Source organism: Ornithorhynchus anatinus, chromosome 11, assembly GCF_004115215.2.
Source record: "Ornithorhynchus anatinus isolate Pmale09 chromosome 11, mOrnAna1.pri.v4, whole genome shotgun sequence".
Lineage (NCBI taxonomy): Eukaryota > Metazoa > Chordata > Mammalia > Monotremata > Ornithorhynchidae > Ornithorhynchus > Ornithorhynchus anatinus.
This window is the reverse complement of record NC_041738.1, coordinates 24,721,505-24,746,061: the sequence shown is the minus strand read 5'-3', so window position 1 is coordinate 24,746,061 and position 24,557 is coordinate 24,721,505. Positions and strand designations below refer to the sequence as shown.

The 24,557-nt window shown below is 43.7% G+C and overlaps 1 protein-coding gene across 1 annotated transcript in view; it reads right to left on the bottom strand.

The window, feature by feature from the left end:
- Positions 1–24,557, bottom strand: part of ITFG1 (integrin alpha FG-GAP repeat containing 1) — a 235,946-nt gene that overhangs the window by 210,652 nt on the left and 737 nt on the right. The window contains exons 2-5 of the mRNA XM_029075684.2: positions 20,910–20,982; positions 13,172–13,317; positions 11,878–11,935; positions 10,387–10,461 (exon numbers count right to left, since the gene is read on the bottom strand). Coding sequence (XP_028931517.1) covers positions 10,387–10,461; positions 11,878–11,935; positions 13,172–13,317; positions 20,910–20,982 — 352 coding nt within the window. The remainder of the gene's footprint in view (positions 1–10,386; positions 10,462–11,877; positions 11,936–13,171; positions 13,318–20,909; positions 20,983–24,557) is intronic.

Sequence of the window (24,557 nt, the reverse complement as noted above, 5' to 3'; positions counted from 1 at the left end):
TAGCATGTTAGATTGATGACATTTTTCCACCGATTTAAGAGAAACTTAATTATCAGCTTCTAAAGGAAATACAATAATGTCAAGGTACACTCTATGAATGTTTTTGCCCTTTAATATAAAGATTGCCATTTACCAAAGGGTGAATTTACATCCACTGCAGATGTTTGGTTGCCTATGGTAACTGCAACTCTGAAATGATTCCAAATTCACACCCACTCCTCAGTGCCCAATTTATACAAAATCAACAGCATCTTGGGGTAATTACCGGGGATCTTTTGTTTCTTTGTAGCAAGTGCAAAATTATATTAGAGCCCCAAAGCAACTACTTCAAGAAATGGTGTTACATATTTCTCTCCAGAATGGTGCATAATGGGCCATTATTATTATTATTATTATTATGGCATTTGATAAGCGCTGATTATGTCTCAAGCTCTGTTCTAAGTTAATTGAGTTGGATACAATCCCTATCCCACCTGGGACTCACAGTCTAAGTAAGAGGAAGAACAGACACTGAATCCCCACTTTACTGAGGGGGGAAACTGGGACACAGAGATAATAATAATAATAATGTTGGTATTTAAGTGCTTACTATGTGCAGAGCACTGTTCTAAGCACTGGGGGAGATACAGGATAATCAGGTTGTCCCACGTGAGGCTCACAGTCTTAATCCCCATTTCAGAGAGGAGGGAACTGAGGCACAGATAAGTTATGTGACTTGCCCACAGTCACACAGCTGACAAGAGGCAGAGCCAGTTTAAGAATTCAGGTCAACCAATTGTATTTACTGAGTGCTTACTGGGTGCAGAGCACTGTGCAAAGCTCTTGGGAGAGTAGAATATGACAGAGCTGGGAGGCATATTCCCTGCCCATGACGAGCTTAAAGTCTGGAGGGGGATGTCCTCTGGTTCCCAGGCCCATGTTTTTTCCACTAGGCCATGCTGCTCTCCTGCTAGTCTAGGAAAGTTTAAATTAGTACAGCAGGCACTAGGAAAGAACAAACCGTGCCCCCTATCATTTCCTGAATTGACCCTTGGGGGCTACAGGGGTTTCCCTGCAGCTGGCTTGCAGGGCTATTCCTGGATCTGGATAGAAACCCTGTCACAAACTCATTAACGCTGACACTGGGGGGTGGTTGGATGTTGAGGAATATCCCTGGGATGGCACTAACTAAATTGAGATTTGGCTGAGGAGTCACGAAGAAGTGAAGCATTTTCATTAGATGGTATCTTCTTAAATGGTTGAATTGGTTTATCCCAATAAGGTGATTCCAGGATCTTGGGGATCCTGTTTTCATTCTTAGAGAAGCCTAAGGGTGGGCTGAACTGGAACCTGGGTTTTGAAGTCTTTGCTTGTAATCAGCACTTTCACTTCAGGTGCCTCACAAAGACACAGGCCGCAGCTGTAACTGGACGAGGTTGAAATATAAGCGTGATTCCATGAACAAAATATAAAAAGAACAGACTTTTAGCTGGATTAACATCCATTACGTTTGTCTTTTCCTCTCGCCTTATGACCCTCTCCATTTAGTCGAAGGCTAAAGAAAGGACAGAGGAGAAAGGGGTAGGGGGGAGATCCTTTCCCTCTTCGAGAATGACTGTCCACAACCATGAGTCAGAAAATTGCTATTGACAATGAAATCGAATGCTCACGAGAGCCTCGACTAACTAAAAAGTGAATTAGAGTAAGCAATCATTGGTGCAAGTCCATTTTCTTGTAGCTGAATAAATAATAAGCTTCATTTACGGCCCATACTCAGAAACAAATGTCAAGACAAGAACGCATGGGATGAAGTATTAGAATGCAGCCAGTTTCTTAGCCTCCAAGAGAATAATAATAATAATAATGATATTTGTTAAACACTTATTATGTGCCAAGCACTCTTCTGAGCGCTAGGGGAGATACAAGGTAATCAGGTTGTCTCACTTGGGGCTCACCGTCTTAATCCCCATTTTACAGAGGGGGTAACTGAGGCATAGAGAAGTTAAGTGCCTTGCCCAAGATCACACAGCAGACAAGTGGCAGATCCGGGATTAGAACCCATGTCCTCCGACTCCCAAGCCCATGCTCTTGCCACATGAGTGCGGGTGGGGCTGAAAAGTCCGTCAGTCAGTCGTATTTATTGAGCGCTTACTTTTTGCAAAATACTGTACTGAGTGCTTGGGAGAGTACAGTACAACAATAATCAGACACATTCCCTCCCCACAACGAGTTTACGGTATGTAGGGTTGTCTGCAGTCCCATCCCCATCGTGCACACAAAAGGACAATTTCTTGTAGTGTTACTTCTGAGGTCTGTCTCTCCCGGGGCCATTTTCTCTTTGGCCTCCTAGTCTCTTGTTCCTGAAAATGAGCCACGCTTTCTCCTTAAGAGTATGCCCAGTTTTCAGCTGGGATGCTGCATATTTTGAGGCTTTGCTTTACCCGTCCTTCAAATGTTTTCCCTCCCCTCCTTGCTTTAGGTTTCCCAGTTTTGGTTCTCCACCCCACAGTCGCTTGCTTGGGCTTCCGTAGTTCAAGTCCCAACCGGTGTAGCTGTGTTGAGGAGAACATAACTTTTTTTCTTTTTTTATGACATTTGTTAAGCGCATGTTATGCGCCGGGCACTGTACTAATAGCTGGGGTAGATAAAGGCTACTCAGGTCGGACACAATCCATGTCCCGCATGGGGCTCACATAATTAATCTCCATTTGACAGATGAGGTAACTGAGGTCCAGAGAAGTGAAGTCACTTGCCCATGGTCACACAGCAGACAAGTGGTAGAGCTGATATTAGAACTCAGGCCCTTCTGTCTCCCAGGCCCATGATGTATCCATTAGGTCATGCTGCTTCTCTGAGAAATGGTGTGCTGAGAAGCAGCGTGGCTCAGTGGAAAGAGCACAGCTTGGGAGTAACAGGTCATGGGTTCTATTCTGGGTAAGTCATTTAACTTCTCTGTGCCTCAGTTACCTCATCTGTAAAATGGAGATTAAGATGGTGAGCCCCATGTGGGACAACCTGATTACCTTGAATCTACCCCAGCGCTTAGAACATTGCCTGACATATAGTAAGTGCTTAACAAATACCATCATTATTACTATTATTATTATTCTCTTGGAAGTTAAGAAACTGTGCTAAGAATTAACACATTCATTACGGATTCATTAAGAGTTAAGAATCGCTTGCATTCTTGTCTTAACATTTGTTTCTGAGTATGGACTGTAAATGACAAAGCTTATTACTATTTATTCGGTTACAAGAAAATGGACTTGCACCAATGATTGCTTATTCTAATTCACTTTTGAGTTAGTCAAGGCTCTCGTGGACATTCGATTTCATTGTCAAGAGTAATTCTCTGACTCACAGTTGTGGACAGTCATTCTCGGAGAGGGAAAGGATCTCCTCCTTACCCCTTTTTCCTCTCTCCTTTCTTCTGTAGCCTTCAACTAAATGGAGAGGGTCAAAAGGAGAGAGGAAAAGACAAATGTAACGGAATTAGTCCAGCTGAAAGTCCATTCTTGCTTGGCACATAGTAAGTGCTTAACAAATACCATCATTAATATTAAAATTACCATCAGTGGTCCCTTGACAAATCCAAAAAGCTATTTTATATATAATACCTCCAGTACTTCCAGTTCTTCTCTAACATTTGTTTTCATTATAAATTTTGGATAGAATGCTGTTAGGAATTTCTTTCTGATGTTGCACATTACTCTGGAGAGACTATGATGTGACCTTGGAAGAAACAATTGTGTGTGTTCATGAGGCAATCAAGGCATGCTTACTATGAAGCAAACTTTCCTTGATGCAGGATTCGTCAAATAGGAAACTTCTGATTAGAGGAGAACTTACTATATTACTGCATCTTATCCTGACTGCAAAGTTAAGCCATACACAATTTTATGTGATTTTTCTGAGTAGGATCCGTATATTACTATACTGAAAGATATTGCTTCAGAGAATAAAATATAGATTGATTTAACAAATCATTATGCAGATGTACTAGCATGGATTTACGATGACCATGCCAGAAATAGGAAGGATTTGCAAATCAATCTGTTATAAATCATCTCCCAAATCATTTGGTAAATAGAAATTAGCTTGGCAGGTAAAATCACAAAAATCCATATCCTAAACATAAGCTACCAGGAATCTAAAACCATCTTCCAAGAAGACCACTAACTTTCTTACGCAAGGTTATTATTACTTCATAATTACACTTTTTAAAAATAGTTCTTACACGGTACTAAGCACTGGGCTGGATACAGGTAAATAGGGTCGGACACAGCTCCTGTCCCATGTGGGGCTCACAATTTTAATACCAATTTTACAGATGAATAAAAATAATAATAACTGTGATATTTGTTAAGCTCTTACTATGTGCCAAGCACTGTATGGGGTGGATACGAGCAAACTGGGTTGGACACAGTTCCTGTCCCTTGTGGGGCTCACAGTCTCGATCCCCATTTTGCAGATGAGGTAACGGAGGCACAGAGAAGTGAACTGAATTGCCAAGGCCATACAGCAGACAAGTGGCAGAGCCAGGATTAGAACCCAGGACCTTCCAACTCCCAGGCCCATGTTCTATCCACTATGCCATGCGTGCTGCTTTAAAGAGCCACTGATATAGTAGAGCACATTTGTTCATGATATTAACTTTTTTTTTCGTATTGGTTAAGAGTTTACTATGTGTCAAATACTGTTCTAAGCGTTGGGGAAGGTACAAGTTAATTAGGTTGGACACAGTCTCTTTCCTGTATGGACCTCTCAGACTCAGTAAGGAGGGAGAACGGGTAGCCCCATTTTACAGTTGAGAAACCTGAAGCACAGAGAAGTTTAGTGACTTGCCCAAGGTCACACAGAAAGTTACTGGCAGAGCCAAGATTACAATAATAATAATAATAATATTTGTTAAGTGCTTACTATGCGTCAAGCACTGTTCTAAGCCCTGGGGTAGATATAAGCTAATCAGGCTGGACCCTGTTCCTGTCTCTCCTGGGGCTCACAGTCTTAATCCCCATTTTACAGATGAGGTAACTGAGGCACAGAGAAGTGAAGTGATTTGCTCAAGGTCACACAGCAGATAAGTGGAGGAGCGAGGATTAGAATCCAGGTCTTTCTGATTCCCAGGCCCTGCTCTCTCGACCTAAGCCACGCTGCTCCTCAATCTTAATCAAAGTTGCATAGAATAGTAGTAAAAACGTTAGACTCCACCATATTTAAGTTTGTAACAGATTTAGAAAATGAACAGATGCTTCATCGAATTTCAAACCTTAATTTAGTGCTTTACAAAAGTTAAAAGACAACTAACAACACCTTTTCAAATACAATGATTCCCTTTGTAAAGAAATTATGACATAGCATTAAACATTTCCTTGCCTAGAAAAATCACTCATCCTGCTTTTTCTACAAGAAGGGTGATAATATCTTTCCGTATAATCGATACAAGGTTATAGTCCTGAACACCCTTGGGGAACTGGGGGCTATGTTCCAAAAAATATACGATTTAAATAAAAGTCATCATGATGAAATTCAAGTAAAGATTAATAGTCAAAACCATTCACTTTACAAGGGCACAAAAATTTCCATCTCACATTCAGGCTTAACAAAAACAAACCAAAATCTAAAACAAAGCCTGTGCACACATAACCACTATAAATCAACACAGCCACTCAATGGGTTTTGGTCAGCTACCCAAAATCCACCTTTGACTGGACTGCACAGAAAACGAATTCTCTGCCCTTGAATGAGAATGGAAGGTCATTTAGAACCACTAAAGTTTTCATCAGTTCCTCATATGATATTGTGGGGCAAAAAAGATGCATTTTCATGGTAAATCAATTTAGAGATATATAGATTATTCAGGTATAATTAAACATTTCAGTTGGGTCTAAAAATGTTAGAAAACTGATTTTGTTTCTATGGTAAAAACCTGATTGACTCTTCAAGTTCTAATAGGTTCTCTTTGACACAATTGCTACCAAAATATCCCTAGGGGAATATAAAACACTTCAAACACATTTTTTGTTAAGCTAATGAGAACTAGTGCTGATTACATACAAAGTCTAACAGCTGTCTGGAGGATTACCTACATCTGGATTTACTTGGCACTGTAACACAATATATTTCCATATTACTATGGATTTCTAAAAATAGGATCTCACATAGGTAATGTTACAAATCCTCGTATGCAAAACATACGTTGTTTATTCCTCACTAGGCCAGCAAACTAAAATTAGCCATAAAAATATAGTGCACTAAAATGTGTTAACTAAAACCACATGAATTCCAAGCTGCCAGATAAATTGTCTAACCTCTTAAGAGGGAAATTACGTACATTTTAGTTCCAAGTGTCTAATAATGAAAGGAACGACCAAAGGTTTTTCAGATAGAAAAGAAGCCTCTCCAAGTCCACCCATGTTATGTTTTACAAGCTATCCTAGCAAATCAAGGAGAATTTAACTGACCAAGAATTTAACTAACTGTGACCAATCAATCAACCATATTTACTGAGCGCTCACTCTGGTACCAATGGCCTAGTGACAAGAACATGGGCTTGGGAGGCAGAGGTCATGGGTTTTAATCCCGCCTCTGCCACTTGTCTGCTATATGACCTTGGGCAAGTCACTTCACTTCTCTGTGCCTCTTTTACCCCATCTGGAAAATGGGGATCAAGACTCTGAGCCCCATATAGGACAAACTGACTACCCTGCGTCTACCTCTAGTACTTAGAACAGTGCTTGGCACATAGTAGGCGCTTACCAAATACCACAATGATGATTATTATTATTACTAAGGCCTTGATCCTTGCCCTTAAGGAGCTGCCAATATAGTGGGGGTAACTGACTGAAGTAGGGAACGTTACATTTTATGACTTCTGTTTGATTCTCCTGCCCACAACAAGAAACTCACACATTCCCCAGGTGTGAGGAGGAAGAAGACTCTTCATTGCCTCATTCCCCTGGGGTTAGTAGCCTTGTGAGAAGGAGATCCCTTCGGGGAACCTGGGCTTTCGGCTCGGCAATAAATACAATTCCTAGGAGTAGGAAGGGCCCTCTTCGCACTGGCTGAGGGAATAATCTAGGATCCTCTCTGGTCACACTTTCGCCCCTCCCTGCTGGGCTCTGACTAGCAAGGACCAGGTGAAGTGTCCGTGCCTGAGGAATGGGGAGGAGATGTACTTCCTCCGATTACACATAAACGGGTGCTGGCTAGTGTCATTCACACTCATCAAGGAAGGCTTCTGGGAGGGAGATGTGCCTTCAGAAAGACTTTGAAGTCTTACACTGTGGCTGGGGAGTCATCTCCAACCCATAGCAACACCATGGACACATCTTTCCCAGAACTCCCCATCTCCACCTGCAATCGTTCTGGGAGTGTATCTGTAGAATTTTCTTGGTAAAAATCTGAAAGTGGTTTACCACTGCCAACTTCCACGCAGTAAACTTGAGTCTCCATCCTTGACTCTCTCCCAAGCCGCTGCTGCCCAGCATGGGTGAGTTTTGACTTGTAGTAGATTGCCTTCCACTTGCTAGCCACTGCCCAAGCCAGGAATGGAATGGGTAGGCCTCTGTTTGACTCTCCCTCCCATAGTCAAGAATGGTAGAGATCTAGAAACTCTCCTGAGAGGGGAGGACTTTGATGATTTTGAAGTGGGGGAGAGCAATTATCTGTCTGATATGAGGAGGGAAGGAGTTCCAGTCCAGAGGTAGGATGTGAACGAGAGGTCGGTGGCGAGATAGATGAGATGGAGGTAGAGTGAGAAGGTGAGCGTGAGATTCGGTGACTCGGGACGGGTTGGAAGATGCTGGAATCATGCTGGGAGAAGGCAGCCTAGCTGGACGGTGCAGGAGGGGAGGGTGAGCTGAGGTCAAAGGTAAGACAGAGGGGAAAGACTTGAGGATGGGAGGTTGGTGAGGACGCTGAGGCAGTACCTGAGTAGGGAATGACAAGTAACTGGACCAGTGACTTAGTTTTTAACAGTAAAAAACCTCAACAGGTCATTCACAAGCACCATAGCTTTTCATAGGAGACGATGTGTACATATCTATGATTCTATTTATCTATTTTGATGGTAGTGATGCCTGTCTGTCTGTTTTTGTCGTCTGTCTCCCCCTTGTAGACTGTGAGCCCCTTGTTGGGTAGGGAATGTCTCTGTTGCAGAACTGTACTTTCCAAGCGCTTAGTACATTGCTCTGCACACAGTAAGCGCTCAATAAATACGAGTGAATGGATGAATGAAAGATTCTTGAGGGAGAGACTGAAATCAGCAGTTTTGTAGGGCCTTAAAAGTCTACAGATTGATTGAGTCTGACTAGAAAATAGCACACAGTACAAAATCCAAAAACCCTTGTGGAAATTCAGCCACAGGAATTTTTAGGGGAAAAACATTCTGGACCAAAGAAGAACACCTAACTGTGGGAGTCAGTTCAGTTCTGGGTCCCCTTGTATTTTCTATGTACACCCATTCCCTTGGAGAACTCATTCACTCTCATGGCTTCAACTACCACCTCAATGCATATGATACCCAAATCTTCATCTCCAGCTCTGATCTCGCTCCCACTCTGCAGCCTCGCATTTCCTTCTGCCTTCAAGATATCTCTACTTGGATGCCCTCCTGCCAACTCAAACTTAATATGACTAAAATTCAACTTATTTTCCCACCCAAACCCTGTCTTCCCCCCACTTTCCCATCACCGTAGACAGCACCACGATCTTTCCGGTTTCACAGACCCGTAACCTTGACATTATTCTTGACGCCTCTCTCTCTCATTCAACTCACATATTCAATTCATCACTAGGTCCTATCGATTCCACCTTCATAACATCGCTAAAATCTGCCCATTCCTCTCATTCCAAACTGCTACCATATTAATCCGATCACTTATCCTACCCTGCCTTGATTACTGTATCAGCCTCCTTGCTGAACTCCCTGGCTTCTCTTTCTCCCCACTCCAGTGCATACTTCACTCTGCTGCCCGGATCATTTTTCTACAAAAACAGTCAGGACATGTTTCCCCACTCCTCACGCAACTCCAGTGGTTGCCATCCACCTCCGCATCAAACAAAAACTCCTTACCACTGGCTTTAAAGCAACCACCTTGCCCCCTCCTACCTCACCTCGCTACTCTCCTACTACAACCCAGCCTGCACCCCTCGCTCCTCTAATGCTAATATTCTCACTGTACCTTGATCTCGTCTATCTCACAACCGACCTCTCCCCGACCTCCTACCTCTGGCCTGGAATGCTATCCTTCCTTGTATCTGACAATTTACTCTCTCCCCCTTCAAAGCCTTATTGAAGGCATGTCTCCTCCAAGAGGTCTTCCCTGACTAAGCCCTTCTTTCCTCTTCTCCCTCTCCCTTCTGCATCACCCTGACTTGCTCCCTTCATTCATCACCCCGCTCCCAGCCCCGCAGCACTTATGTACACATCTGTTCATTATATTAATGTCTGATTCTCCCATCTAGACAGTAAGCTGACTGTGGGCAGGGAATGTGTCTTTCCACTGTTATATGATACTCTCCCAAGCGCTCAGTAGAGTGCTCTGCACAGAGTCAGCGCTCAATAAATATGACTGAATGAATTTCTCAGAGCTTTGAGAAGTCGTGTTTCTAGCCATTTTCATTACCAGGAGTATCATGTGTTTGAACCAATGAAATGCATAATTTTGGAGTGGGCAATAAGAGTACCCAGTGCCAGGAAATCTCTACGACAAATGATTGTTCACCAGTCTGGGCAAATTGTATTTTGATGTGTTACCAATTAATGCTTGCAATTAGTGTGTGGTGGTTTCTCAGATATAAATTATTTATTCATATTGATGTCTCCCCCTCTAGACTTCAAGCTCGTTATGGGGCAGGAAACACATCCACTATTTCTGTTGTACTGTACTCTCCCAAATGCTTAGTACAGAGCTCTGCACCTAGTAAGCGCTCAATAAATCCAATCAATTGATTGATTGATAATTAGCCTACTTAGTGATTACTCTTCAATAAAGACTTAACCTGCCCATGGGTTAATTTAGCCCATCATTAGAAGATCCAGAAATCCTGTATTCAAAAAGTGCCCTGAATTCCCAAAGAACATAACCCATTTCATCTCCTCATTACAAAGGAAATCCAATAAACTTGTTGTGGGCAGGAAACATGTCTACCAACTCTGTTACACTGTACTCTCCCAAGCAGTTAGCACAGTGCTCTGCATGCAGTAAGCCCTTAATAAATATTGATTGACTGAAAAAATACCCAAGGTAGTCTTGGACCAAGGAATTTCATATGATGATCAACTTTCCTGAGAAACATATCCTAAAAACTATGTTTTGGCAGGGGGCTAGAATCATTCAACAATACCCCGACCACACAGATGTTGCCATAATGTAATTAGCATTTCCACATGCGTTTACTTACCCTCCTAACAGAATCTGTGGCTGGCTCGATTCATTTGTGACCCCAAATACATCAGGAATTAAATCGCCATTGAAGCTGAAATGAAAACAATTGAGACAAATTGAATAGCTTGTCACCTGATATTATGAGACCTCAATTCAACCTTCCGAAAGAAAGTCTTTATTTGATTCCTCATGGGCATTTAAATCACTGGCTCAACTCTTTCAGAATTCTAACGCCATCTATTTTAGACAGAGGGGGTGGCTAAAAATACTGCTAGCAAAGCCGTCTTCAGGATGGCTCCAAAGGTGTGGCCTAAAAGAAATCCGAGAACCCACAAAATTGTGAACCGACGCTCACTACCACCAGTTACATTGTTATTAACAATCAGAGAAGCAGCATGCTGTAGTGGATAGAGCACGGGCCTGGGAGTCTGAAGGTCATGAGTTCTACTCCCGGCTCTGCCGCTCGTCTTCTGTGTGACCTTGGGCAAGTCACTTCGTTTCTCTGGGCCTCAGTTCACTCATCAGTAAAATGGGGATTGAGACTGGCAGTCCCACGTGAGACAGCGACTGTGTCCAACCTGATTTGCTTGAATACAGTGCCTGGCACACACTGCGTGCTTAACAAATATCATCATTATTATTATTTGATGTGAGGCTGGAAGGCCCCAGAGATAAGATCATGGCCCCATACTCCTCTGTCTATTGCGTTATCCATCGGAACCATTCTATACCCAGTTACCGTTGCCCCCTGCCTTGTCCTTCCCACCTCCTTCCCCACCACCTTGGCCAACTATACTGAAAAAACAAATTCAGTGAGGTAGACATTATCATCATCTAGTTAAGTAATAGTTTTCAAAAAGCAAAAACTTTGCAACAAGGAAACAGATTTGTCTCAGTTGCTAATCTAGTCCTTTCTGATTCTTGGGGCTGAGGAAAAACACAAAACAAACTCAGATTTTTCTTTCCGTCCGCTATTATCTCATTTAGCTTCTTTTTATTTGAGCATCTGTGCCACCACGATGAACAAAGCATTCCACCAGATTCATTGACAGCTGTAGAAAAGCTCCACTCTTCTGTCCCTCATCATTTCCCAACCTGTCAGCTTTTCAGTGCTTTGTCACTTTTGGTGATCCAGTGGCTGGAATTCAGGATTGAATATACAAGACTTTATATTCAACAATACATCAGCCTCCCACAGCTTTTGTTTTAGAGGAGGTTCAGTGACTAAGCTATTTGGAAACATTCATTCATTCAATTGTATTTATTGAGTGCTTACTGTGTGCAAAGCACTGTACTAAGCACTGGGGACAGTAAAATTCCACAACAGACACAACAGACTCTGCCCACAAGAGACTCTGCCCACAACAAGCTCACAGTATAGAGGGGGAGAGAGACATGAATATACATACATAAATACATTACAGATATATAAAATATCGATTTGGGAATCAGCTTTATTTTTTAAAAAGTTATCAACTTTTCAAGGAAAGCCGAAGTCCATACTTACTCCATAATTAGTGGTTCATCCAAAAATGTTCTATTTAGCACAGTCTTATGGTTAGGGTCTAGAAGGAAGAAAATTTGGAATGAGACAAGATACTGTGTGTCATACTTGGACGTCCGGCTTTCTTCAGGGGTTTTCCTTAATTTAGTTGGACTATAATTATCATCTCAACACCTCTGGATAATTTGTTATCAGAAAATGTGACTACACAGGATCGTGGTCCAAGGTCAATAATAATAATGATGACAGTATTTGTTAAGTGCTTTCTATGTGCCAAGCACAGTTCTAAGCGCTGGAGTAGATACAAGTTAATCAGGTTGTCCCAAGTGGGGCTCACAGTCTTCGTCCCCATTCTACAGATGAGGTAACAGGCACAGAGGAAATGAAGTGACTTGCCCAAGGTAACAGAGCTGAAAAGTGGTGGAGTTGGGATTAGAACCCACAACCTCTGACTCCCATGGCCGGACTCTTTCCACTAAGCTACACTGCTTCTCCAATGCCAATGGAGGTTCAACGATTAAGGTATCGTGACTTTTCTATAGTGGTTAGAGCATGGGCCTGGGAGTCAGAAGGTCATGAGTTCTAATCCCAGCTCTACCACTTTTCTGCTGTGTGGCCTTCGGCAAGTCACTTCACTTCTTTGGGCCTCAGTTATCATCTGTAAAATAGGGATTAAGACTGTGAGCCTCAAGAGGGAAAGGGGCTGTGTACAACCCGATTTGCTTGTATCCACCCCAGTGTTTAGTATAGTGCTTGGCACATAGTAAATGCTTAACAAATACCACAATTATTATTATTAATATATGGAGCATTCCCTAAGTGTATCTCTATGTCTACTTGACTCAGAATCATAATTAAGCAATATTTCTGTATAATTACAAAACATTATACACTTCAAAAACTTCACACCTCCTCAATATCCATCTATGAATACAGCTGCAAAATTGTCTTATTCTCCCATATTTCCTTTACTTTTGCCTTTTTTCTCACTTATATAACAAATCCATGTCTAATTATAATTAAATTGCACTTTGACAAATGTAATCTGTGCGTTGAATGAGAAATGACATCTTTCTGCTATCAGAGAAATACTCTTTAAGGGGTAGATTAATCTTTCAACAACCAGTTCATTCAACCATTCATTCATTCATTCATTCATTATTTATTAAGCACTTACTGTGTGCAGAGCACTGTACTAAGTGCATGGGAAAGTACAATAAAACAATAAATAGTGACATTCCCTGCACACAACGAGTTCACAGTTTAAAATCTGGCAATGAACAGAGTAAAATCTTACGTAATGTTTGATTTCGTCCCCAGAAAATAACAACTAGCAATTCAGAATTGACATGATTTTTGGGAAGATATGTCAGCAGGACATCCATTTGCGAATCTCCATCATAATCCCCAGGAACTACACTGGTAATCACAGCGCTCTGATTCCTAAAATAAAAAAAGTTAAAAAGATGTGTTAAAAGTCATGTAAGAATATTTTCATGATGTGAATGAATATTCCATAAAGCCCTTCTTTGCCCATCAGAGTATTGCCCTATAGCTAACTGGACCTATTTTGAAGGAAGCAGAGGTCAAGAGGAAGAAGAATCAATCCATCAGTGATGCTCACTGAGAGCTAACTATGAAAAGCACTTCACTGAGTGCTTGGGAGAATACAACAGAATTTGCAGGCATGTGCCCTGAAAAATTAGCAAGTTTAAGGAATGAGGAATATCACAAGAGAAAGTTCAGTTTGATGATTAAGAATAATGAGCACATCTTTGAAGGAATCAATCAATTGTATTGATTGAGCACTTTCGGGGAGTGTAATATAACAGAATACAGCAGAATATACAACAGAATACATGTAAAATAGCCATATTTTCTGCTCGCAAGGAGCTCATAGTTTTTAGGGGGAGAGAGACATTAAAATACATTAAGAATGTGTACGTAAGGGTGCGGAGCACTCTACTGAGTGCTTGGGATGGTCAATATCATCATCATCAATGGTATTCACTGAGTGCATTCTGTGTAGTTAGAACACAGTACTAAGCACTTGGGATGATACAACAGAGTTGGTAGAGACATTCTCTGCCCATAAGAAGCTTACAGTCTAGTGAGGGAGTCAGATATTAATATAGAGAAATTTACAATACATGATTTATAGATATGTATATAACAGACACGCATTAACATAGAGAAATTTACAATATATGATTTATAGATATGTATATAAAAGAATTGGTAGGTTTGTTCCCTGCCCACGAGATGTTAAAGCAGCATGGCTCGGTGGAAAGAGCCCGGGCTTGGGAGTCGGAGGTCATGGGTTCGAATCCCGCCGCTGCCACTTGTCAGCTGTGTGACTGTGGACAAGTCACTTCACTTCTCTGTGCCTCAGTTACCTCATTTGTAAAATGGGGATTAACTGTGAGCCTCACGTGGGACAACCTGATGACCCTCTATCTCCCCCAGCACTTAGAACAGTGCTCTGCACATAGTAAGCGCTTAACAAATACCAACGTTATTAGAGTGGGCTAACTTCTCAGTTCACTCAATGAGACATTTTTGTGCTCCTGATAATGTTAGCAGTGTACTTTATGCTATCTTAAGGCATCTGCAAACATCATTATACATTATTCAGATTGCAACCCCATAAACGATACACTTGAAACTGGAAAGCTTGCACTCTTCTGCAAGTCAAAACCCAGGAACTCACAGCACTAAGGAGAATCAAACATAATTTAGTCCATTGCAAACCAAACTTCCTCATGGAGCTATGGAAATATACACACGCTTGATGTTCAGAACACCAGTTTGTCTGTTCGTTTGCTGGTGGTACTTGTTAAGCACTTACTATGTTCCTGGCACTGTACTAAGTGCTGGGGTAGAAACAAGCTAGTCAGATTGGAAACAATCCATGTCCCATGTGGGATTCACAGCTTTACCCCCATTTTACAGAAGAGGTAACTGAGGTGCAGAGTAGTTGCATAACTTGACCCAGGTCACACAGCAGATGCGTGGTGGAGCCGACATTAGATCCCAGGTCATCTGACTCCCAGGCCTGTGCTCTATCCATCACTAAACAGAGAGCACCTGAACATATCCACTGTGATAATAATAATTAGCATTATTATCATTGTGGAATTTAAGTGCTTTCATTCAACAGTATTTATTAAGCGCTATGTGCAGAGCACTGTACTAAGCGCTTGGAATGTACAATTCGGTAACAGATAGAGACAATCTCTGCCCATTGATGGGCTTACAGTCTAATGTGCTTCCTATTTGCCAGGCACTCTACTTAGCGCTAGGGTGGATACAAGCAAATCAGGTTGGACACAATCCCTGTCCCATGTGGGCTCGCAGTCTCAATCCCCATTTTACAGATGAGGTAACTGAGGCCCCGAGAAGTTAAGTGACTTGCCGAAGGTTACACAACCCAAGACCTTCTGACTCCAAGGCCCGTGTTCTATCCACTACTTCCATGCTGCTTCTCAACCCTCATCAGGGGCACAGGGGACAAACCGATGCTAAGAACTATGTACCCCCGGTGGCAATCCATAGCCCCCCTACTGCCCATCAAAGAAGCGCCATGCTCAAAGTGGAGTATATTTGGGGCTATGCCTCGAGCAGGGGAGGAAGGTGGGAGGTTGGCAACCATCTCTACGTGAGCACAACGCCATGCAACCAAGCAACAGGGTGCCGGAAATAAGCACTGGGGAGGGAAGGACTGTGTGGACCATAAAGCCCTGCTGGAACCCTTGCCAACTTTGGCAGCTCTTGATTATGGCACTCCGGATGCCTTAAACTTGTTCAAAATAGAAACCCATGGGAGGCTATATAAAGTGGCCAGAAGAGAGGCTGAAGACGTACAGATTGCACACGCCACGTTGTAGCTTAATCTAGCCGGGTTTCCAAGTTACTGGGCTTCCCACTTCTCAGTTTCATTGTCATTCAAAAATAACGGAATATGCTCAACTGAAATGGGAACTCCAGTATTAAATGGAGGGGAAACAAATCATAAGAACATTTACCTAAACCACACTTTCCTTAGGCCAGGTCCTGTACAAGTTAAGGTACTCCAGCATGATCAAAAGATGGATGTGGGGGAAAACCTGGTTAATGCACTTAGAGAGGGAGCAGACCGACTAAGTACTTTGAAGTCGATGGTAAGGAGTTTCTGTTTGATGCAGAGAAGAATGGGCAACTGCTGGAGGTTCTTGAGGAGTGAGAAAACATGGCCTGAAGGTTTTTGTAGAAAAATGATCAGGGCAGCAAAGTGAAGTATGGACTGGAGTGGGGAGAGACCGGAGGCGGGGAGGCCAGCAATGAGGCTGATGCAGTAATCAAGGCGAGAGAGGATAAGGGCTTGGATCAATGAGGTAGCAGTTAATGTTATGAAGGTCAAACTGACAGGATTCGATGACACTCCGAATATTTGGATTGAATGCGAGAAAAGCTGAAGATAAAACCCAGGTTATGGGTTTGTGAGACCAGGAGGATTATGGCACTGCCTACAGTTACGGGAAAGTCAGAGGAAGTTCAGGGTTTGGGTAGCAAAATGAGGAGTTATTATGTATCTATCCCAGTGCTTAGTAGTACAGTGCTTAGCACATAGCACTTAACAAGTACCACTGAATTGTAAAATTCCGGGACTTGGAAAAAGACCACTGGTACAGGTGCAAACAACAACAACAAACTGTCTCACACAACTTATAAATTATCTTAGTGACCTTTGATTATGATTTTTTTACAAAAAGATAGTATCAGGATGTAACAATGATGTGTTATCTTTTGATTCTAAATATAAGATTTATCTGATTTAAAAGTTGGTGGTGTTTTGGTTTTTTATGGGATTTGTGAAGTGATCACTATGTGCCAGGCACTGTACTAAGCACTGGGGTTGATACAAGCTAATCAGGTTGGACACAGTCTGTGTTCCACAAGGGGTTCACAGTCTTAATCCCCATTTTATAGATGAGGTAACAGAGGCAAAGAGAAGTTAAGTGAATTGCCCAAGGTCACACACAATAGACAAGCAGCATAGCTGGGATTAGAGAAAGTACAGTTGTGCCCCAGGAAACTGCCTTGATGTGTTCCTCAAAATAATAATCATTATGGTATTTGTTAAGCACTTACTATGTGCCAAGCACTGTTCTAAGCACTGGGTAATCAGGATGGACACAGTCCCTGTCCCATATGAGCCTCACACTCAAAAGCCTGGTGTATCCTGAATGGCTGTATTAGGGGATACGTTTCCCCACAGACCGACTTGCAATTTATTGGGTTCCATTCCAGAACCAGCCCTGACATGATGACTAGGCTTTCTAAGTAAAAATTACACTAGTAATTCTTCCCCCTCACTCCTCTCCTCTCATTTATTCTTCTCCCTTCATTCTCTAGCCTGTGAGTTCACTGTGGGCAGAAATGTGTCAGTTTGTTGTTATATCGTTCTCTCTCAAGAGCTCAGTACAGTGCTTTGCACACAGTAAGTGCTCAATAAATACAATTTCCTAGGGTTTTTCCGATTCCCTGTACCTGGGCTCCTCTTCTCATTTCCCCATCCCTATCCCGCCCCCATCTTCCCACCTTCCAGCCCCACATCCATCGCCAGCCAGGAAGGGAAAGGGTTGCGGGGGGAGAGAGTTCAGTTGTTGCTCCCATCCTGCTTTTGTCTATTCCCGTACCCATTTCCCTGGCTGAGAAGGAGCAGTGGAGACTCAGTAGGAGCTGGGAGGTGATGCTAGGCTGGAAGTGATGGAGGTGTGAGGAGAATGGCACTCACTGGCTTGGAGCCAGGGGAGAATATACTCTGGCTGTGCTTGTGACGGGATTCTAGACTGTGAGCCCGATGTTGGGTAGGGATTGTCTCTATTTGTCCCCAAATTGTACTTTCCAAGCACTTAGTACAGTGCTCTGCGCATAGTAAGCATTCAGTAAATAAGATCGAATGAATGAATGAGCATGGACAGGGGCAATTGGCTTGAGTACCTAGGGGCTGCTGTGGCCACAGATGGAGTGGCTGAGGAGGGCTACAGTCAAGGCTGGAGTGGCTGAGGAGGGCTACAATCATGGCTGGAGTGGATGTAATTGCTGTGGCTAGAGTTGGAGCGGTTGAGGAGAGCGACAGCCATGGTCGGAATGGCTGAGAATTGTGACAGCCATGGCTGGGGGCTTCTGCAGGCAGACTGGAAAGCTGGGCGAGAGGGTAGAGACGGGGGGGCGGGGGCAGCTGGGCACAATTCCTCTACTTCACGTGAAAATCAGAACAGGAGTGGGTTAGAAAAGGTGGGGACTCCCCACCAGCTCAGGATGACAACTTCCACCTTCTCTGTCCCATCCCCGGCTCTGATTTCTGAGAAAGAAAGGAGGGAGAAAAGTAGTGTCTAGCTGGATCTGGTGACTCTGCCCAGGTATATGATTTTCAAATCCCCGACTGGAAAGCAGCACAGCAGAGGCAGAGCAAGGAGAAACAAGTGTGTGAGAAGGAATGTAATTCCCTGCAGCAACTGGGCACAATAGTTTACACAATATGGTCATTCCCAATAGAGGTATACCTGCCTATATTTTAGACAAACATAAAGCAGATCAATGCATAAATGTCTGCTTCCCATCACACATTTCTTCACAATACAATTCTCTTGAAAATTCTGCTCTGTGTCCCCGTTTACACATATCTGAGAGATTCACAGCTCTCGGACACATTTTCAACTCCTTCACTATCTGGCCTAGAAATTCCTTCCTAAAACTCCTAAACTCTCACAGAAAATCATATCATTTGCCCTACCATTTACTCCCCCCAACCCACTCTAATTCTACATATTTTTATTTCTTTCACCTTTGCTCCATTCACATTTAGCTACTGAAATAGCACGTCACAACTTTCTAACTTCTTGGGATATTTTGCTTCAATACTTTCCTGACCTCACATGGTACTCGCTGTGTAACTGGAAACAAAACAGGGCTCCAAGAATAAACTCTGCACAAATTGCAGTCCATCTTGTAGTCCATCTTAGGCTACAAAAATGCTCACATATACCTGCCTGTGTTTCTCAAGTGAACCTAATACTTCTTAGACTTCAAATTCTGATTCTGGTGACCCCTCCAGGAAACTCTTCATAAGATTGGCTAAGAGCATCAACAAAAGTCCTAGACACAGAGATCTGGAAATTGCTACCTAGGAAAGGGCCAGAGGCAACCGCACAAAATAACAACCAGATGATTACGGACCTCTTTGCAAACTCAAGGCAGCCCTACAGCCTGAAGACATTCAACAGAATGTAAACCAACTCCCCAGGGAATTGAGCATACATCTAAAGATCTTCATCGACCCCATAGAACTGCATGCTGTCACAGAATTGTATCTTAGGAACGCATTAAGCAAGACCACCAGAACATTCTTTGGGAGACCGCATTGACTCAAGGATCACCCCAAATTGAATACCGACAGAGTTGTAGTGTGTTCAATTTTCTATACCGTCCTGAGACTTTGATTTGTCACAGCCCTATCCGATCTAGGGAGATCAATTAATCAAGCAAATGGCATTTTTTGAGCCATTACTGTTTGCAGACCCCTGTATTAAGCCCCTGGGAGAGAACAATGCTCGTTGTGGGGAGGGATTGTGATGGCTTACTGATGCAGCGCACTCTCCCAAGTGCTCAGTACAGTGCTGTGCGCACAGTTAACATTCATTAAATACGACTCAATGGATGAACAATGCGATCCAGTTGGTAGACACCTTCCCTCCTCACAAGGAGCCAGAGGGGGAGAAAGACATTGAGGGAATGTCTTTCCCATAGATGGGAGGCGGGAAAGGCAGAGTATAAGGATTTATACAAAGTGTTGTGGGGTTGGTGGGGGGTATGAATAACAACTGAAAGGGTACAGACCCAAGAGCATAGGAGACCCAGAAGGCAGTATATTCCACACTCAAGATAAATGGCAAGACAGGATCTCCAAGAAGGACCTGAAGAGAAATTACTCTACCAGTTCTGGAGCTATACCTGCCTCAATCCAGCTTTTTGAACAGGGCTTCATCAAAGAAGGAATAAGATACAGAAACAGTCGTGGTGAGCTAAAATGCAGTGACAGAAAAAAACTTGAAAGACAATAAAGCTCGGGTTCAAACAGCCAATCGATGGTATTTACTGAGTGTTTATACTACGTGAGAAGCAGCCTGGCGTACTGGATAGAGCGAGGGCATGGGAGTCAAAAGGTCACAGGTTCTAATCCCAGCTCCACCACCTGTCTGCTGTGTGACCTTCGGTAAGTCACTTTATTTCTCTGTGCCTCAGTTATCTCATCTGTAAAATGGCGATTGAGACTGTAAGCCCCATATGGGACAGGGACTGCGTCCACCCCGATTTTCATCCCAGTGCTTAGTACAGGGCCTAACTCCCGGTAAGTGCTTAACAAACACCACAATTATTATGATGATGCAAAACACTTTACTAAGTGTTTGGGAGAGTATAATTCAACAGAGTTAGCAGAAACATTCCCTACCCAAAGGAGCTTAAGATATGCCAGCTGAACTGGGGAAGACAACTGAGGCAAGCAAAAATGTTACCTGACCATAAGGAGCTTACGATATGCCAGCTGAACTGGGGGGGAGACAACCGAGGCAGGCAAAATATGGGCCGCAATCACCAAAACTTAAGTTTTTGAACAGCTGCCCCGAGAGGAGGCCGAAGCGAAAACAGTGCCGGGCAGTGAAAACAGGAAACGTGTCAGCACAACAGACAGAGAGACAGACTTCGATGGGTCTGGTATGAAAAGGACTCAGATATTCAGCCACCTGTGCATCCATGGATAAAATTCATAGGTGGTGTCATCTTAATAGAGGTAATTACAGAGATTGATGCCAAAATCTCCCCCAGAGGGAAAAAAATGCCCTTCTTTGAGTTATTTGAACACTATTTGAACCCAAAAGATACCATGTGCCATGGACGAGATACATACAGCAAACAAAAATCACATTCCATCGCTTCACCAATGACCCCATTTGCTAAAATACGTACTTTTTAACTTATAATGTTATACTTACTTCATTGATAGTTTCACTTTGGGTTTGAAATAGGGGGCCTTTTGATCTGCCAGAAAGATGATTAAATCATTTCCTAGAAGAGGCAAATGCATGGAATTAGAGAAATACAGGAGGCCAACATATCACAAGAACACCCCTGTGACTTTAAGCGTAACTTCTTAGTAGTTTAGTACAAAGAGTGGAGCTTTCACCTTGGAAGGTGAGGCAGGGAGGGGCAACAGGGAGGGATTCAATCTATTTGGCTTCACTCCCTCATTTAAGATCTTCAAAGGGTCCTAGATTTTATGAGCTGCGGTACACTGTGAGAAGCTGGCTAAGCAATCTGAGACCTCTCTGCCTCCCCTGAAGAAGCACCCACTGCAGCTTTGGGGAACACGCAGAGAGAGCGCATTCAGAACAATTGACATTAGTGAAAAATATCAGCACTCAGGGGTGGTAGGCAAGCAGATGCCTTCTGCTTGCCTAGGAAGGCTTTATGGACAAGTTGTTCCAACTGTTAGCGTTGTTTGAGGGTTTCCTGCTTCATCTTATTGGTGTTGTGTTTCTTGTGGAGTTGCTTTCCTCTTCTTCTCCCTCCCATCCCAAGAGACAAATGACCTCAGTGCCTGTGAATGCGCATGAATTCCTCACAAGGATTTCAGCCACTGATACCCTTCATCTGTGGCATAACACTGTATTCATTCAATCGCATTTATTGAGCGCTTACTATGTGCAGAGCGCTGTCCTAAGCACTTGCTATGGGAACAGTGCAATGGCAGCCAAGAAAGTGGGCTTGGTGACACACCTGCTTCTTTTACTATAATCAGCTCATGGGCAAGTTATTCAAGACTAGTACGGTCTATTATGTCTACAATGGATGTTTCAATGGGCCAACTCCCACACAATTCCCATGGGTTGGAGAATCCTTTGGATTCCACCGAAACAAAGTTATGGGAAGTAGGGCACCATAAAGATTTTGAGAAGGGATAGCACAGATAATGCCGATAACAATATAATTGTATTAGTGCTTACTACACGCCAAGCATTGTACTTGGTGATGGGGTAGATACACGATAATTAGACTGAATAAAGTCCTTGCACCTCTTAGGGCCTGCAGTCTAAGTAGGGGAGAGAACAGGTACTGGATCCCTATTTTACAGATGAGGAAACTGAGGCACCGAGAAGTTAAGTGACCTGTCTAAGGTCACACAGCACGGGGCGGAATCAGGATTAGAAATCACGTCCTCTGGATACCAGGCCTATTCTCTTTCTACCAGCTCAAGACGCTTCCCTAAAATGTCATCTCTAGGGAATTAACTAGATTTGAGTTGCAAAGGAGGACTAATACTGTGATCCAATACACAGTTACTCAAAACGGCTGCCATTCCATAATGCTTAGTTAGCCACTCCTGGAAAGCACTATTCTCACCACCCTCCCCAGGTTGAAATCCAGGGATGCTGTTCCATGCATGCTGGGGACATTAGTCGTCATTTGCCCAAAACCAATACGAGTTGCTTTTCTCCAAAACCAGGAAGCCTCCGACCGAGGTTGGTCCCAGGCCTGTCACTGCTGAGGAGGGTGAGTGGGTGCTGGGGAAAGCAGGAGCAGCAAGGAAGGTTCGGGGGAGGGGGATGGTGGTAGGGCAGCATTCATTCGTTCAATTGTATTTACTGAGCTCTTACTGTTTTGAGGGCATTGAATTGAGCGCTTTCTGTGTTTAGGGCACTGTGATGAGCACTTGGGAGAGTACGCTATAACAACAAACGGACACATTCCTGCCCACAACGAACTCACGGTCTTGAGGACGAGATAAGCATTAATATATAAAAATAAACAATTAAATAAACACCCCAGGGCGGGATCAGGGAAACCCCCAGCCTGCTTCTGGCAAATCCCCTCTGCCCACCTTTCCCGGTGAAGTAAGGGGAAAATCAGGATAGGTCCGGGGGTAGAAAGGGAGAGCAGAAGCAGGTGTCATGACTCCAAAAAGGAAGGGAAGAGGTGAGGCCCTAACAGGGATTCATTCAATCTCATGTATTTAGCGCTTAGTGTCTGTGGGGCACTGTACTGAGTGCTTGGGAGAGGATAATACAACAATAAACACACTCCCTGCCCACAACAAGATCACAGTCTAGTGAGGGAGACAGCCATGAGAATAAATAAATAGATGGATAGATGAATAAAAAGAAGACACACCCTGGGGTGGGATCAGGGGAGTCCCCGGCCTGTTTCTTACAAATTACTTCTGCCTATCTTTCCTGAGGGAGTAAGGGGGAAATGGAGATGGGTCTGGGGGCATAAAGGGTGAGCAGGAGAAGGTATCATGGTGTCATGACTCCAAAAGGGAGGGGAAGAGGTGAGGCCCTAGCGGGGACTCATTCAATCGTATGTACTGAGCGCTTACTGTCTGCGGGGCACTGTACTGAGTGCTTGGGAGAGGACAATCCAACAATAAACAGACACACTCCCTGCCCACAAGGAGCTCACAGTTTAGTGGGGGAGAGAGCCATGAATACAAATAAATGAATAACGACAGGAAACACCCCGAAGTGAGATCAGGGGAGTCCCCAGCCTGCTTCTTACAAATTCCCTCCGCCCATCTTTCCTGGAGGAGTAGGGGGGAAATGGGGATAGGTCTGGGGGCAGAAAGGGGGAGCAGGAGCAGATGTCATGACTCCATAAAGGAGGGGAAGAGGTGAGGCCCTAACAGGGATTCATTCAATCATCTGCACTGAGTGCTTACTATCCGCGGGGCACCATACTGAGCGTTTGGGAGAGGACAACACAACAATAAACAGATACACTCCCTGCCCACAGGGAGCTCATAGTTTGGTGGGGGAGACAGTCATGAGTATAAACAGATTGATAGATAGATAGATAATGAGAGGACACACCCTGGGGTGGGATCAGGGGAGTCCCCAGCCTGCTTCTTGCAAATCCTCTCTGTCCTCCCCTGGAGGAGTAAAGCAAAAATAGGGATGGGTCTGGGGGCACAAAAGGTGAGCAGGAGCAGGTATCATGACTCCAAAAAGGAGGGGATTCATTCAATCGTATGTATTGAGTGCTCACTGTGTGCAGGGCACCATACTCAGCGTTTGGGAGAGAATAACGCAACAATAAACAGACACACTCTCTGCCCACAATGAGTTCACAGTCTAGTGGGGGAGACAACCATGAATATAAATAAAGAGAGGAAACAGCCGGGGTGGGATCAGGGGAGTCCCCAGCCTGCTTCTTCCAAATTCCCTCTGCTCACCTTTCCTGGAGGAGGAAGGGGGAAATGGGGATGGGTCTGGAAGCAGAAAGGGGGAGCAGAAGCAGGTGTCATGACCCCCCAAAAGGAGGGGAAGAGGTGAGGCCCTAGCAGGGACTCATTCAATCGTATGTATTGAGAGCTTGTTGTCTGCGGAGCACCGTACTGAGCGCTTGGGACAGGGCAACGCAACAATAAACAGATACACTCCCTGCCCACAAGGAGCTCACAGTCTAGAGATGAGGGAGGAGGAGAAGGAGGAGGAAGAGAAAGACGAGGAGGAGAAGGAAAGGACAAGGAAGAGGAGGAGGAGGAGAACAAAGAGAAGGAAGAGGAGGACAGGCAAAAGAAGGAAGAGGAGGAGGAGGACAAGCAAAAGGAGAAGGAAGAGGAGAAAGAAGAGGAGAAGAGGAGA